The 13,539-nt window shown below is 38.1% G+C and overlaps 1 protein-coding gene across 4 annotated transcripts in view; it reads right to left on the bottom strand.

The window, feature by feature from the left end:
- Positions 1-13,539, bottom strand: part of LOC127572118 (FERM domain-containing protein 4B-like) — a 178,692-nt gene that overhangs the window by 29,977 nt on the left and 135,176 nt on the right. For all 4 annotated transcript variants that reach the window (XM_052019011.1, XM_052019014.1, XM_052019013.1 and 1 more), the window contains one exon: positions 3,749-3,825. In XM_052019011.1, coding sequence (XP_051874971.1) covers positions 3,749-3,825 — 77 coding nt within the window. The remainder of the gene's footprint in view (positions 1-3,748; positions 3,826-13,539) is intronic.

Raw genomic sequence — 13,539 nt, forward strand, 5'->3', positions numbered from 1 at the left:
TTTACTTTTATAGGTGAGGAGAAGGGTTAGTGTTGGCTCAAGAATCAAGTCTTAAACTGCTTTGGATTTGGACTTCAAGAAAAATACACCACCTGTTTTCCCGTTTGTGGAATTTTAAAAAAATTATGATTTCACAAACAACTGATTTAAGAATAAAAAGAGGGACACATCACTAACAGCTGTATTCCACACTACTGTACTGATTAAAATTGAATGAAGGTCTTTTGTGGTAAAATACATAAATGCCACACTGGCAGCATAACAGTAGCTTATCAACATAGGATAGGTATAGGATAAACAATCTCTTGTACTAGATTTCCTCTAAACCACGTTGTAAATAATGGACATGCAAGGTGCAGCTTTACAAGTCATGGATACCAGAGCCAATATGAATTACTCAGTAATGAACACCAGTGAAACTCCTTTCCTCTCATCCATTGCCACAAGAATTCTAGATTAATTTGTGCCAGTTATTATTGAGAGAAATTATTATTAGCAACAACCTTAATACATGACCAACAAGATCATTTGCAAAATATTTAACATACCAACAGATCAAGTGGTAAATAAAGGATATAGATGTTCAATGCAATAGCTAACTCTCTCTTAGATGTTTTTCTTTCTCCTCCATATATCCCAGCCCTACAGATAGAGTCTGAGTAACCACATTTTCCTAAATTTATTGCTTTCTTCAGGAGTTCAGTTTAAATTGGCCAGAAGCCAGTACATGGAAGAATTTGTCACGATGCTTTCTCCAAAATAAATCTGGCAGTAAAAATGGAACGCAGAGAAAAGATTGCAGCTGCTTGGCTAGCATACAATCTGAGGTGATATAAAAAAGTAAACTATAAAATGTAAACTGTCTGTTGTTTACAGGATGAACATACTGCTGGCAAGGCTGTTGTTTATTGTTCATCACAATTGCCCTTTTGCCACATCAGAGGGCAGTTAAGAGTCAACCAGAACCTTAATTCAGTCCGTAGGGTGGAATACAGTTACGAGGGAGCTGTCCCTCATTTTTATTTTTAAATGAGTTGTTTGTGAAATAAAAATGTTCCACTGAGGGAACACAGGTGGTCATTTTCCTTAAATTTTAAATCCAAAGTTTCTCAATGTGGGTCTAGAGTCACACACACTCTAGGCTGTTTAAGGAAGGCATTAGAACATTGGTGAATCAGTTCTTATGTCAAGACAGTTGTTTCATTGGCACCAGAGTTGAACTCATGTCTCCAGAACAACAGTCCAGGCCTCTGGATACTTGTTTCATAACAACCGCTACGAACATACTAAAATATTGCAAGTAGGGTTACAGAAGACTGTCTAAGCTACAAATACTTGTTTCAGACAGTTAGATTTCCATGGAGAGACAGCTGAGAAAAGGGAGGAAAATCTAGTGAACAGGACACAGGCAGCTGAAGTACAACCATCAATTTGCGCAGGGTAAATCAGAGGAACAGGGTGATCAGGCGAGGACTGGAGGAAATTAAGGCTAAAAATAAATGCTGCAATAGAATGCTAATTTTGTAAACTCAGAGGACAAAAAGCTAATGTCAGACAATAGGGAGAGGTGATAGGGTTAAGGAGAACTTGATACAGGAAACAACAGCAAAGTTATGAATGAAGTATAGTTTATGAAAGGCAAAATCTGACAATGCCGATGAGTAGTTAGAGTCACTATAGAACAACTTGCATTAAAAAAACTCCCAAAAGTATTGGTATTGGTTTATTATTGTCACTTGTACCGAGGTACAGTGAAAAACTTGGCTTGCATATTGTTCGTACAGATCAGTTCATTACTCCCTTTCATCAAAAGTGATGAAAAGCTTCATTAACAGATTGGATTTGGGAGAGTAGGCAAAATAGTTATGGTACGGAATTTTCGGGAGTAGGAAGTATTCTGCTTTCAAGAGAAAATAACATTCTTAATGTACCTTTAACAGTTTCAATGTGTCCAAAAGTGCTTTCTAGCTAATGGAGCCACTGACATAATACTGAAAACACGGCAACCAATTTGGGTACAGCAAGGTCCCAAACGTCAACATGGTTAGTTATTGACATTGGTAGAAGAATAAATAGTCAACAAAACACCAGGGAGAATACCTTTTCACCGTTTCCTGAAAGAAATGCAAATTAGTTTTGCATCTACCTAAGGAGCAGTCATGCCATTTGCTACAGAGCCTTAACAGCATTGGAGGCAACCGTTCAATCAACTGAATACTGGTATCACGCTTGGTTTATTATTGTCACTTGTACTGAGTTACAGTGAAAAACTTGGCTTCAATACCGTTTGTACAGATCAATTCATTACACAGTGCATTGAGGTAGTACAGGGTAAAAACAACAACAAAATACAGAGTAAAGTGTCACAGCTACAGAGGAAGTGCACTGCAGGTAGACAATAAGGTGCAAGGTCATAACAAGGTAGATTGTGAGGTCAAGAGAGTATCTCATTGTATAAGGGAACCGTTCAATAGTCTTTTCACTGTGGGATAGAAGCTGTTCTTGAGCCTGGTGGTATGTGCCCTCAGGCTCCTGTATCTTCTGCCTGATGGGAGAATGGAGAAGAGAGAATGACCCGATTGGGTGGGGTCTTTGATTATGCTGGCTGCTTCACCAAGGCAGCAAGAGGTATAGACAGAGCCCATGAAGAGGAGGCTGGTTTCCGTGATGTGCTGGGCTGTGTCCACAACTCTCTGCAGTTTCTTGTGGACCCAGGCAGAGTAGTTGCCATACTAAGCCATGATGCATCCAGATAGGATGCTTTCTATGGTGCATTCCTATGCCGGCTCTCTGAACAGCAGTTTAGTCAGTCCCATTCCCCTGCAAATTTATTTCCCTCATGCATATTTGACTTTCTTTTGAAGTCATTGATCATCTCCTAATCTGTGTCCCCGAATCATTGTACTGTCAGCTAATGGGAACAGAATTTCTTTGCTGACTTTATCTGTCATTATCTCCTCTCAACCTCTTTCACTCTAAGGAGAACAAGCACAGTTTCTCCAAACTACCCTTGAAGCTAAAAAAAAACACTCATTCCTTTTCAGCATCTCATCTGAAAGAATCACCTTGAACACTGCAGCATTTCCCTAATAGTGGGGCTAAGGAAAAGCACCCATAAAGACATGAGGAGCAGCATGTGCTGGAAGTGGCGCACAGACAAAGACCAGGAGATGAGACCATGCAAGGATTTAAAAATAAGCGCAGGCATTACTAAACTTAAATGCAATTGGAACAGGGAGCCAACATAGGTCATCATGGCTAGTGGTGATAGATAACTATGACAGTAGCATCTGTGTATATATATATATATATATATATATATATATATATATATATATATATATATATATATATATATATATATATATATATATATATATGAGGGAAAATAGAAGAAATAAACACATTACAAAAGTTGGAGGGAGGGAGGGTACCTCGGTACAAGTGACAATAATAAATCAATACCAATACTCAGTTGTCAATAAAAACAACTGTTGTTAGTCCTGAGGTCACAGACCAATGAATTGAATTCAAATTTTAGGAGTCATGATACAATTAATCCTGGGAAGTTTTGAACAATTGCCTTTTAAAGAATAATCCATAATTACTTGAGCATTGCATGTTCGATTCTGTAAGAATATTTGTAACAGAACCTACAATACAATATTGCAACATTTTAATGAAGGTGACACATTCATAGACTGAAAGAAAATTTTTAAGTTCGATAGCAAACAAGGAAGCACCTTACCTGCGGGGATCGTGAACTTCGACTGCAAACTTCTTTTCACGAAAGTACAAATTTTCAAGTTGTTTCCACTGGAAAATCTACAAAAATAATAGAAAGATTGAGCATAAAGGGCAAAGCTGCTGTGATAACTCTTCTGTATTAATACAAGGAACTCTGCATGGTCAGAGGGAAAATGGATATGGTATTTAAATAACTGAATGACTGGAAGTCTTAAAATGGAACCAACCTTATGACCACTCTCCATTCAATAAATTGTCGGTGTTGCTATAGAGTAAATACAATAACTTCCTTGTATCGATTACCATCACCTTCCTTTTTAAAATGCTTCATTGTTGTTAACACACTCTGCCAACTAACTTCTTCAGTTGTCTGGTTACCATTTAAAATCAGTACCTGTATGCCATTTACTGTCTACTTCAGTTGCCTTAGGAAATGACCACTTCTATAAGATCCTCTATGGACTATTGCAAACAAACATTCAGAGGCTCTTTGGAAGGAAAAGCTATTGGCAACTTTTAAAATATTAAACCTCTGGATGTAGTAACTCCCCAGTACTTTCTGATACAAACAGTTGCTACTAACTGAAGACACCACCAAATGCATGAAAGAACTTAAGCACCACAGACATTTATGCTGATTTGCATTCACATATCAACTTATCAATTAATAAAGGATAAAGTTTAACACATACTTTCGTACATATGGTTCTTCTCAGAAAGGTCCTAAGAACTGTTGCATGTGTATAAAATCCAAGAGATCTTCCTCGTATTACATCATTAACCTGGTTTCAGCTTCCCCAGAGTGAGTTTGAAGCATTTGCACTTTTACTCCTCCCACTATCACTGCATGTCAACACTGTCATTAATAAAGTTCCCTCCCAGAATCCACCCACTTCCACTGTCTATAATGGGAACATGGGGGAAAGGAATTCACCTGAGATTTTATACTTCTTCCTCAAGAACAGAAATTTCAAAATGTGCCTGCTACATCAGTTACAACATTGGGAGAACATAATCAATACTGTAAAAGATTGGCTGAATACTTCAGCTCACACTGGAATTCCTTTCCTTGTTGAATGCTTGCACTCAAAAAATTCTTACTTGAGGCACTATCAAGGAGGTGTCACTTGAAGTCAGCTGTCTGTAACCAAAACTCTTGCCAAACTGGTTCTGCAGGATGTTCAGTAGAACACCAGTTTAATTATTACTTGCTTTAGCAACTTTGCAGCTAAGCAAATATGCCTATGGTTCTCCGTTGAAAGTGCTAAAGCTACATAGGTTTCATTGAAACTGGAAATAAAACTGCTGTGAATATTTTTTATGTATTCATTTTTCAGATATATATGTCGCTAGCAAAACAGCACTTAACACCCATTCCTAATTTTTTAAATGAATGGCTTTCTAGGCCATTTCAGAGGCACTTAATCAAACACATAGTTCTGGGTCTGGGAGTCACATATAGTCTAGATTGGATAAAGACAATGGATTTCCTCTCCTGAAGCAGATGTTTTTTTCCTGAAAATTACATAGTTTTGTAGTCATTATCACTATTGTTTTTTTAAATTCCAGGTTATTAATCTGAATTTAAATTCCACCGACGTCATAATGGAACTTGAACTCGTCACTCTGCATCTTTAATGCAGTCTCCTCGTATATTAGTTATTTTTGCCACTACTACTTCAATGAGTTGACAGAAGAAAATATATGGCATTCTCATTAGAAATAAGTAGCTTCACTTTGGGACCCATTTGAAACTTAAATAAGTGTTCAAATAACATACTTCTATCACAGTTCTATATAACATAATGCCATTTTAATACATTCCCATAACCTGGCCAATAAGCTACTCTTAGCAAAAACACATTTGTCTCAAAATCACCATTTTCCTAACATGGAAATGCATTCTCAACTTAAAGCTGCACTAACCACTTTTCCAAATTTAAGGCAGCTTTGGCAATGGATAACTCTGGCCAGCTTACAAGTCTGAAGTATAATTCCTATTGATTATTTCATTCTTAAAAGTATAATTGTCTATATGATCTCTGTACTAGTTTTATTTTAAATAACATTAAAATGACAATGAAAAGTCAGAAGTAATTTTATCAATTAAGTCTAAATATGAGTTCAGGGTTGAGAGGGTTAAGATTTTTCTTGCAGTGGGGTCAAGTTTATTATTTAATATACAAGTTAATTTTCAATTAAGAAGTGGATGCGTTTTAGAATTAAACTATTAGGATAAATATAATTGTTAAGGTATATAGTTATGGGTCACATTGCTGGAATAATGGAACGTTAAATGTATACTGGCATTACAATGTTCAGTGAATGATGGCTAGATTAATAAAACTAATTGATAGACATACACAAACATGTAGCTTTATTGTACAACACAGTCCTTTTCGCGTATAAAGCACAAATAAAGCACAATACTGCAGAGATACCAGAGTGAAAGCTCTTCTAACCAAAACATTTAGAAAGAAATTAAACCAAGTACTGAAGTGAAACCTCTGATCAGTTGGTTTCACTATATCAAGGCATGCTCCCACTGAATAACTCAAGCAACCTCTAAGCCAATAATGAGTCAGTGCTGTGATCAGTACCCTCATGCAATATGACCTCAATCATAACTGGTCTCCAACAAAGATAAGAGACCTGCAAAACATGTATAAAACTGGATTTTAGAGGTGGGTGTGGATCTAAAGTTGGAAGTTAAAAAAAACATGCTTGAGTACCTATGAATAAATCCGTTTGACTGGAATTCATTTTTGAAGAAAGAATTCTCAATGTCCACTCAATCCTTTACTAACAGTCATAATGAAACATGTATTAACCTCTAACATGCACATAAACTATTACACAATCTTGTTAAAGGAGTCTCTGAATTTCAATAATTTTCTTGAGATGGCACATCATTTGGTGATTAAAGGAAAATTAATTTTGCCCAAATGTTAAATTAATAAGCATCACAAAATAATACTGCACACATTTCAAGGTGATCAGTGCAATATGAAGAGTTAGCCTTAGTTCAGTGGTATCATTCCAGAAACTTGAGCACATAACCTGGGCTGAGGCTTCAATGAATTGTTGGAAATGCTGTTTGTCAAATGAAATGTTAAGTGATGGCCCAACTGCTCCTTTTATGTGGAGGTAAAAGATCTCACTATATATTTGAACAAGAGCAGGACCTTCCCCTGGTGTCCTGATACAACCTGCCCTTTGAGATGAACATAAAAGGTCTCTTTAGGACCATTTTAAGAGCAGTACTGACATTCCCTTCATTGTGATATCTAAAATAAATTATTTGGCCATTTATCTCATTTCTGTCTATTGGACCTAGCCACATACAAACTGGTACTACAACTCAAACCAGACATCAAAAACATCAGGCACTCATATCTCCTCATAACACAGGAGGCCCTTCTCCCCATCGAGTCTATGTCAGATCTTAGAGCATTCCCTTTCCCTCACATTTCCTGATAACCTATTCTCTCTCACTTGCCCATCAACTCCGACAATTTTCTTGCCACCCACCTACATTGAAGACAATTTACATCTGCCAATTAACCTATCAGCCGGTCTTTGGGTTGCGAGAGGAAACCCATGCGGTCATAGGGAGAACGTGCAAACTCCATACAGTCAAGACCCAAGGTCACTATTAAACCTGGTTCACTAGATCGATACAATAGCAACATTATCTGCTGCTTCACTGTACTACCCTCTTCAAATGTAAATATATCCTCACTTGTGTATGAATTGAAAGGTTTTGAAGGCAGCCATTTACAAAGTTGGGATTCACAGCAGGGTTGCTAATTGTCTCATTCTGTAGATGATGACCAGTATTTAAACTGATGGCTCCAAATGAAATCATTTTCTTGGTCTAGTCATTTGACCTGCAGAGATCAATACTTGAGCTGGTTGTGATTGGAATGACTCACCTGAAGTTTACAATAAGCAGTGATCTGCTGTGTGACCTCTGAAATAAATTGAAACCCATTTCTCAGGAATCCTTCCAGCAGGATCTTCTGGGAACTGCTGAGGTGATTCCTTCACAAGTCCTGTCTGTAAAATACTTTGACAGAAGGCTAGGTCACACCTCTGACTGAATTGCCTATCAAATACAACAATGAAACTGCTGCTCCAAGGAACGAGAGTCAGGAATGATGGCAAAGAGAGGGAAGGGGAGGAAGAAAAAGAGTGTGGTATACATGAATGTGACTGTAGTTTTAAGAGTTGTGGATACGTGTCCACACAGATGCTGCTCGAATTGCTCCAGCAGATTGTTTGTTGCTGTTAGTTTTGTGTACACTATCTATAGCAAAGGTTATTTTGTTGATAGCTCTACCCTTAGCAAACAGTGTCACAAGTGACCATTGAGATTACAATGACATTGAAGATCTTGTTGTTTGTGGGGGCAGAAGCAGTACTGAAACCCAAGTACTCTCAGTAAAGCAGTAGTGACAGCAGGCAGCGAGTGTGGTGGGTATGTCAATGAGCTTTAGAAATATGACAGATGGCAGCCATTTGCCCTGTACTTGGAATGAGAACCTGCATGTTCCCAACAGTGAACAATATTGTTGAGGTCCTGGGACAGGACATAAAACAAACCAACATGGTCTTATCTGAAAAGAGGACCGTATGGTTGCTGGGAGTAGGCCGAGAGATTTGAGATGTTGGTGAACTTACAGGAACCATGAACTGTGGAAGTGGTCTCTTACAAGGATGGTGTAATAGCCCTGAAGGGACATTTTAACCTTGCACCGAGAGATTTTTTGGTACTTATAAATTTAGGACAGTTGGTGAATATGTAGCCAGGCTAAGGATACCAAATGAAGGATGCAACTTTCAAACTTTTCTTCAGCTCAGGTGTTTGACACGTTGGATTCAACATTCAAAGAAATGGGCAGAATAGCTACCAGTGGAAGATGGTGCCGAAAAACGTAGGACAGTTTTGTTCTGTGGTGCAGGCAGGAAACAGCCCAGAGAAATGGTAACGGAAGCACCACCTTCTTCTTTGCACCCAAGTCACATGGACTCTACAAATGGACTTGGCAGGAATCCTGCAAGTCACACATGGACCCAAAGCAGGACCAGGAATGTGGGTGTAAAAGGTAGGGCTTTGTCAGGGATGATTGGAATAGTTTTCAAAAGCTCACATTGATGACTCAAGCTCATTCATTAAAGCAGCAGGGTGAAAAGTCGAGAAAAATTTAGCGACAGAAAGGTAGCTAAATAATGAGGACAGTTTGGGGACATGTCAAATTCGACAAGACACTACAATCATTAATTGATGTGAACTCCTCTGGAATATTCCACGAGATGCTATTTATTTTAAAATGGGTATTAATATTCTGCATTATCAGCTAATTGATGCAAGAAATTTATAATTAGGAAAAGTGCAGATTTCAAAGGCTTAGAGTAGATATCCGCTTTCTAAAGTCACATTTACATAGATAAACCTGGCAGACACATGGAACACTTAATTGTGTCCTTGAACTACTTCAAGGATGAATTAAGGGAATCCTTGAAACTTTTTTTCTGGGTTATGCAAGAGCACTTTGCTCCCTTTCGGCAGTCATCTGTAATCTTATAAGCAATGTGGACGCTTAGAATCCATGTGAGTGCCCAGAGCCTCATCTTGCCATCTCATCCCCTTAGATTTCTCAGACAGTTCATGTGAAGACTGCTCAGCTTTACTGCATGGCATCTATACACCAATCAGGTTTTGTGTACAAATGTCAGTGTTGACAACACAGTGGCTTTATAGGCCTTCAGTTTTGTTCCTTTACAGACTCTTCTGGCCTCCCACACATTTGCAGAAGGTCACACTTCCTTTGAGAATTCTGGCATCGGTTTCATCATCAAAGTGACCCGCAGTGTACTGCTAAGATACACAAAGAGTTTGGTCAAATGTGAGAAATCTTTCCTGGTGCAGGCTGGTACATTGCTTCTTGTGATACCAAAGTTGTCACAATCTGTGGAAAAATGGTCCATACTTGCTCGAAGTCACACTCAAATTTGATATTCATGGAGTAGTCATCAGCAAAAAGAAGATAACAAATTAATTTCTTGTTACTTTGTTTTTATCTGTTGTCTCCTCAGTTTGAAAAGCTTGAAATCAATACATATCAATCCTGGTGTGTGGTCGCTGAAGGCAGAGCAGAGGATGTGAGAGAATAGAAGAAAATGGTTCCAATTACTCATAATGTGAACAAGTACATCATCATTATTGCAGCAACACTGGAATAATTTTCACCAGGGAAATGAATTTTGCTGTGATCTACCAAAGGTCTTCCTGGCCAACGGTATTGATTGGTTTTCAGTTCTATGAAAGTCACGTGAAGTTTGGCAGTTTTGTTCAGGGCATTTCATCTGAAGTTGACAAGCTTTAAACCCTCTATCCTTTCCTGAAGCCACAATTATTCACAGGTGGAGCTCTTGTTCAGTCTGCTGTGCAGAGTGATTCTGCACATTCTGGCCAGGATTTGGCCAGGTGGATGCACAATGGCCTGTACTAGCAGACAACGGATGCATCTCGGATTACTGATGCAAGGCCTGGCTTTACTTCGAGTGCTTAAGTACTTAGCTGATGGACATTCTTGGTTTCTTTCCAAACGCCCAGAAATCCTTCACATTCTCCATGATCACTGATAACACATGCACAGTTTTTAACTCACTTTGTACGGGATAGGAGCATAATTTTGCGGTTCCTACCGTAGCACTCAATGGATCCCTCTATTACTGACAGCAAAACAAAACAACAGCAGAATCAGCAGTTGAGGGAGGAAGCCCAGATCAGGGAACAGATGGATTACAGACATGCAATAGCTTACATAACCACCCCCTGTCATTTACTGGCTCACCTCTAACCTTCCTTTCTTCTCTGATGTTCTCAAAAAACTGCTGATCTGCAAGCTAATTCCCCACTCTAGAAATCACTTTGGTAGAGTTCCTCCATTCCCCTCCACTGCTCACTGTATAGTCAATATCACCAATGATATTCTATTTAACTATGAGAAAACTCCTATTCCTCTGTGATCTCTTTGAGAGAGATATAGTTGGTCACTCTGTTGTCCTTCATCGTCATCATTCCTTCAGGGCAAAGTCCAAGCTTAGTTCAGTTCCTATCTGTTTCAACCTAATTAATTCACCTTCCTCAACAGATCACTGTAGGATAGAATAGTTACAGCACGGAAGAAGAACGTTTGGCCCATCAAGTCCATACTGGGTCTATGTAAGAGTAAAACAGCTAGTCCGGCTCTCCACCTTCTTCCCATTGCCTTGCAGATTCTTTCTGTTAATATCCAACTGCCCTTCAAATGCTACAATTGAATCTCTTCCACTCATACTGCCAGCAGTTCATTCCAAACCCTAACCACTCGCTGTGTTATAAAATATTCGCATGCCGCTTAATGGTTTTTTTTGTCTGTCATTCACCTTTATTCAATGTCTCTTATTTCTTGACCACGGGAACAGTTTCCCTTTATGGACTCTGCCTACACTCTAATTTTAAATACTTCCATCGGATCTCTTCACAACCTCCACTACTTCAAGGAGAACCATGCTAATTACTCATTTCCATCTCAGTAGCTAAAGCCCCTCATTTCCAGGAAACAATACAATAAATGCCTTCTGAACCATCTTTAAAGCCTTTACATTTTTCCCCAAAGTGTGGTGACCAGAACTGGTGCAAAATCCAGTTGTGCCCGAATCAGTTTAATATAAAGATTCATCATGACTTCCCTGCTCTTGTACTCTATGTCTCTTATTATGAAGTGCAGCATCTGTATGCATTTTAACTACTTTCTCAACCTGCCCTACCACTTACATGAACTATACACATACACATTATTTGTGTGTGTGTATATATATATAAAACACTAAATCTCTCCATTCTTGCACATTTTATCTTTTAAAGGCCCTTAACAATGGTGTTCCATGTTCGTTCACTGTTTTAACTGGAAGAACCTTCAACCACTGACATAATCCTTCAACATAGGCCTTATTGTCTACTTGCAATGCACTTCCCTGTAGCTGTGACACTTTACTCTGTATTCTGTTATTGATTTTATTCTGTACTACCGCAATGCATTGTACAAAGAATTGATCTGTACAAACAATATGCAAGACAAGTTTTTCACTGTACCTTGGTATGTGACAATAATAAACCAATACTTTCCCAAAAATTCCATTTTGCTGCCCTTCTTTACATCACAAGCTCTCTCAATGCTTACTGCTTTGACTTACATTGACTTTCCAAAGTTTACCCTGAGATTTTCAATCCCTACCCCCCCACCCCCCATACTTTGGAATGTTTGCTTTCTAAGTGCAAAATATTGTCATTTCCTGTTTGCTGCAAATACATTGTTTCCCCATTCAAAAGCAAAAAAATGAACTGCTGGAGGAACTAAGTGAGTCAAGCAGCATCTGTGGAAGCAAAGGGACGATTGACGTTTTGGATTGAGACCCTGCATCAGGATTCCAGATTTTGCTCCAGATTCTGCTCCAGATTCCAGCATTTGCAGTCTCTTCTGTCTCTCCCCATTCACAATGCTGGCTGTTAGTCAAGTCAGTCATCCAGATACTACTGTTGCAATGAGGCTCAATGCAAGCTTGAGGAACAGCACTTTATCTTCTGTCTGGGCATATTGCAGCCTTCTGGAGTTCACACTACAACTTCAGGTAACTAGATTTGTCTGCATCAGTCGTCCATCTGTGATACTGGCTCAGCTTGTTTGTTGTTCCCCCAACACCATTCTTTTTCCCCCTCAGAGAGTAGAGGACAAGCCCAGCCTGACCTACTGACCATGTCTTTCTACTCTCATTTTGCAACTTTTGTTTATGTTCTCGCTCTTTAACTGCTTCTATTCACTCATTGACCAGACAAACTTGGCATCTGGGATCCATTCAAATCCTGGGAGTGAACAGGAGAAATGAAGCACTTTGGACTTTGATAACAAGCTCAACATATTTTACAAGGGTCTACATCCATTAAAAAAAATCAAAGGTCATTCTGAATTTGCACTGGAATAATCAACCATACATATCGATACAAAAACAATGAAGGACCATGCTTAGTGAAAAATAATATCTACTTACCTATAAGTAAATAGATATACATTTTTTAAAATTATTAAACATGGTCCTTCCCTTTTTCCAAAATGAAGGTTGATACTTATATTTACTAAAGAATGTTAATAAAATGATCTCAAATTAAAGAGCAAATGGTACTTCTAAACAATATATTCCTCTAACAGCATTTGTGTGATGTTTCTGACTAATACCATCCTCAGTATGCTTTCATAACAGAAAGATCAAGGAGTTTAATACAAGTTTAATCATAAATGCAATGATAAATTCTGCAGATAAATATTTCTCAGGGTTTCTATTTGTTCACAACAAATTAAGTTCATTTATTATAAATGTAAACTTTGTATGAAATTGTCTCCAAATAATTATTGTATGATGTTTTTAAAAAAGCTTTAATCAAAGATCTACCCATGTAATGAATGACTTTAGAAGTTGCTAAAGTATATAATTAATAATGTATAATATGATGAATATGCTAAATGTTACCTCCAAAATTTTTAACTATCACAAAAATTAAATGACCAAACAGTAATTTAGAAGAGCCTATTGGTTTGCTTATAATGAAGGATGACTTGCATGGCTGTGTTCACATCAAGAGGGGGGTTGAAAGTAGTGCAGGGGAGGAAATGTATTTGAAATTTTAAGATCTACTATATAATTAGGGGGAAAAAATCAAAATAATCAAAGATCCATTACTGAGTGCAT

The sequence above is a fragment of the Pristis pectinata genome, chromosome 6 (assembly GCF_009764475.1).
Source record: "Pristis pectinata isolate sPriPec2 chromosome 6, sPriPec2.1.pri, whole genome shotgun sequence".
Classification (NCBI taxonomy): Eukaryota; Metazoa; Chordata; class Chondrichthyes; order Rhinopristiformes; family Pristidae; genus Pristis; species Pristis pectinata.